The following is a 4,367-nucleotide window of genomic DNA, read 5'->3' as shown; positions in this document are numbered from 1 at the left end:
GTTCAAAATTTTTGAAAGGTCAAAAGTTTAATTTTCACTAGCTACGCTTTTTTTTTGAACCCCTTTCACGAAGATCCTGCCTCCGCCGATGGACTGTACTACCTCTCATGTATTAGTCACCAAATTTCTGGTTTTGTTTTGACTTATTCTATTATTCATACTAGCAAAAAAATATTATATTCGTGTCGAATTTTTGTATTCGGACTGTCCGAGCAACATAGCATATTAGCTAGTAGTAACTTACTAACGGCCACGTCAGGGTGGCTAAAAAGACGGTGAAATCCCAGCGGGCCCCACCAACGACCAACTTGTAGAAACGAAAAGGAATAAACCCAAAGATATCCTCTTATAGAAAAAAGAAATAAAGCACCATAAAAAGAATATTCCCAACTGTACCCACCACCTCACTTATATATTCTCTCTCCTCTTTTCCGCACTCTGTCTCTCTCACACACACGCACTTCACCTTTATAACAACCATTCAATCCCTCCAACTTCCCCTCATTTCCCCTCAAATTCACACTATTTGGAATTTGGAATCACTTTTGTGTGATTATTTCCTCTCAAATTCCCACTTACTCACACTAACATTACATTTTTTGTGTGTATTCGATTTTCTCCATCGAAAGCTATGAAGTTCGGGAAAAGTTTAAGCAATCAAATAGAAGAGACGTTACCGGAATGGAGGGACAAGTTTTTGTCTTATAAGGATTTGAAGAAAAAGCTCAAGCTGATTGAGCAGAAGAAATCAGCGGCGGCGGCGGCTGATGAGGGTGTTAGGGTTGCTAAGAAGATGAAATTAGCTGCCGGAGATTTTGCCGGCTCACAAAAGGTGGTGATGACTGAAGCTGAAGTTGATTTTGTGAATTTATTGGAAGATGAGCTTGAGAAATTCAATTCGTTCTTTGTTGAGAAAGAAGAAGAGTATATCATTACGTTAAAGGTAACCTTTTTTTTTCTGATGCCTCAGTGATTTTTTGTTTTATATTTAGGATTTCTGAAACTGAAAACTTGTTTGTTGCAAAAGGAAAATAAAATACTGAAAATAATTTGCCATTAAATGTACTAATTAGAAAATCAAACATAGTGGTGTAAGAAAGCATATAATAATAGTAGTGTGATTAACAGGGACGGAAGCTCTGTATATGTATTTAAAAAATTACTAAATATTTATATATATTTGACTATGAATTTATTTATTGTTCTATATTAACTTCTGAATCGTTTGGCTCCAATATTTTGGTATGATTATTTTTTAATATTCTATCTTACACGTTGAAGGGGAGCCCCTGTGACCTATAGACAGGGGCAGATGTAGCTCTGTAACACCGGGTTCAATTCAACTCATAACTTTCGGCGCGGAGCACAAATTTATGTAAAAAACCACTAAAATCTCAATAAATTATAGATATAATGGGTTAAATACTAAGAACCTTAAAAGGTTGAACCCATAGAATTTAAATCCTGGATCCGACTCTGCCTATAGGCCACTGGTTCGAGCCGTGGAAGCAGCTTATGATGCTTGCATTATGCTACGTTGTCTGCATCGCACCCTTGGGGTGCGGCCCTTCCCTCGACCCTGGATGAATGCTCGATGCCTTGTGCATTGAGCTGCCCATTCTATTTTACATATCACATTAATTAGAAATTGAGAATTTATATCTTTAGATCGAAGAAAGGTCCAGCTATTGGAATAATGGTATGCATTGTTATTTGAGCCCTTGTTGTTAGTAAAATTGGTGAATTAAGCTAAGGTGCGGAAGCTGTCTCTGGTAATTAAAGAACAAGCATAAAGGGGAAAAAAATCATAAATCAATGAAATGATTTAATTCAACTTGTAAATAGAAACAGCAGTAAAAAGTATGCTGGCTGGTTGGATTGATGTAACTGCGTGCTTATTTTTACCCTCACACAACTGAAGTAAGATTCCACGAAGTCCAATGACAATATAACTATTCTCTTAGACAAAAGGTCCCCTGTCCTCACCCAATTGTGTGTATATGATTTACGAAAGCTTCAACCATTCTGTTAGTTGTTTGCTAGGAGTTGTTTAGGTTTGAGATATCATGTAAGATTTTGTAATAGCAGGGTGAAATTAGTGTTTTTGCTCTGCATCCATGACTTGATTGTAGAGATGTCATGGTGCATAATAAGTACACTCTCATTTTTAACTTATCACTTATCAACAAGATTTACTATCTCATTTTATTATCCAAAGATACTATAGTTTGAGTAGAAACAAAATCTTAATGTCATATTCCTAGTCTCTTGTATTTTGTTGTGCTGGGATATAAAGAATCATTGGCGCAGATGTAGTTCGGATTAAGAATTGATTTTGCAAGGTCTTGTTAAGTTTTTGATCTTGTAATTGACATGTTTTGTCAATTGGTAACAGGAATTGCAAGACAGAGTGGCAAAGGCCAAGGATCGTAATGATGAGATTATAAAGATTCGCAGGGAGATAGTAGACTTCCATGGGGAGATGGTTTTGCTGGAAAATTACAGTGCCCTTAACTATACTGGTAAATACATTTCTCTTTTTCCGATTCTCTTTGAAATTTAATTATTCCTCAGAATTGCATAAGAGTTGATTCTTGTGCGTTTGCTGTATATTTGTATCTACACTCATTATCTGATTGTTGTTGCACTGAAACTGGGGTGTCTACTAAACTAGAAATGGTGTAGGAACACCTTGAAACATGATATAAGTCACTTGTATAATCTCATAGGTAGCGATGAATAGTGGCGAATGTAGCTCTTAGGTAACGGGTTCAGCAGAAGTATTTTTTAGTATGGAGTGTAGATATATATGTGAAACCCCAGTAAACTCTCAACAAATATTAGATCTGCACCCATAATTTTAGAAGTACAAGGAGTTCAATGCTAAGAAACTTAAGGATCGAATCAATCAAGTTTAAATCTTGGATCTGCTTCCAGTGATGAGCCAATCTGATCTATTTCTATTTTTGCTTATAGGGCTCGTGAAGATACTCAAGAAGTATGACAAACGGACTGGTGCTCTTCTTCGCTTGCCCTTCATTCAGAAGGTCTTGCAACAGCCCTTCTACACCACTGATTTGCTTTACAAGCTTGTGAAGGAATGTGAGAACTTGATTGATCATCTATTCCCTGTCATTGATGCCCGATGTATGACCGATGAAGCTGATGGAAATGAACCTTCGACTAGTGGCGACAACAAAAATGAAGGTCTACTTAGAGCCCCCAGGGAGCTGATAGAGATAGAGTATATCGAAAGCTTATACATGAAGAGCACCATATCTGCTTTAAGATCTTTAAAAGAAATTCGAAGCAAGAGCTCAACTGTCAGTGTTTTCTCATTGCCACCATTGCAAATTAGTGGACCAGAAGATACTTGGAAAAAAGTTCCAATCTTAGAACAAGTAGCAAAGTAATCTAACTATATAGGAACAGTTGTTTCGGCCCCCTTGAATGTTTTCTGTTATGTACTAATATTATTTTTCCTTTTCGGTTCTGATGAATGCATGTATTGGATACTAATTAACACAGATGTAAAAAGCACAAATTTAATCTCAAAGAGTGTCTGATGAACTCTTCTGGTTCATCTGTTCTATTGTACTGGTATGTATTTTCTTAGTGTTTGTTATTGCCTTCTGCTATGCTCATTCTTGAATACAATCATTTTGCCTGTTCAAAGGCTCATGTATATAATAGGAATACTGATCTTTACGAGTTATTGTCAGTATTAGCAAACTCATAGTTGCTTCTATTACATATTATCCGTTGAGCGACAAGCCTTTCACTTGACACCCTTAGATTACTAAGGCCGACTTTCGTCCTTGCACAACGGGTGGACCTTGTAGTCAAGCTCCCTTTTGCCTTTATACTTAAGGGCCAAGCTCTGCCTGATCTGAGGAATCCTTTGCACGCTTCTATTACCTTTTGTCATGTCTACCTAAAATTGTCCCTTGGCCTATAAGCTTTGGTTTTACCAGAGAACTGAGAAATATGACAAGGAGATTTGTCTTCAAAATCTGATTAGTTGGTGTCAAAGAGAAATGGTTATATAATATCTTGACACAACTACGCTAGATAACTCATTTTTATATTTTCACCACTCATTTTTTTTATGTTGCACGTACATAAACTATGAACTTAAAAATTTTAGCTATCAGATTACCTAAAGATAGCAACTACAGCTTACTGGTAACCGAGCAATCGTCCATAAAATGGTTTCGTAACCTGGAAAATAAGGCAAGTTTGCCACAAAACACATTACTAGTGTAAAAATTCTTTACATAATCGGTGTATATAAGTTAAATCCTATTCTCAGGGATGTATTCTCATTTTTCATGCCATTTCTTGGAGAAGCAGAGAAATTTACAGTC

At 36.5% G+C, this 4,367-nt stretch overlaps 1 protein-coding gene across 1 annotated transcript; it reads left to right on the top strand.

The window, feature by feature from the left end:
* The first annotated feature begins 439 nt into the window (after positions 1 to 439).
* On the top strand, positions 440 to 3,597 carry LOC107821210 (SPX domain-containing protein 1-like). Its single transcript, XM_016647632.2, has 3 exons — positions 440 to 943; positions 2,396 to 2,522; positions 2,977 to 3,597. The coding sequence occupies exons 1-3, from the start codon at positions 632 to 634 to the stop codon at positions 3,411 to 3,413; spliced, it is 876 nt and encodes a 291-aa protein (XP_016503118.1). The 5' UTR covers positions 440 to 631; the 3' UTR covers positions 3,414 to 3,597.
* The last annotated feature ends 770 nt before the right edge of the window (positions 3,598 to 4,367 follow it).

This window comes from Nicotiana tabacum, chromosome 21 (assembly GCF_000715075.1).
Source record: "Nicotiana tabacum cultivar K326 chromosome 21, ASM71507v2, whole genome shotgun sequence".
Taxonomy (NCBI): Eukaryota; Viridiplantae; Streptophyta; class Magnoliopsida; order Solanales; family Solanaceae; genus Nicotiana; species Nicotiana tabacum.
This window is presented reverse-complemented; position numbering and strand designations above follow the sequence as displayed.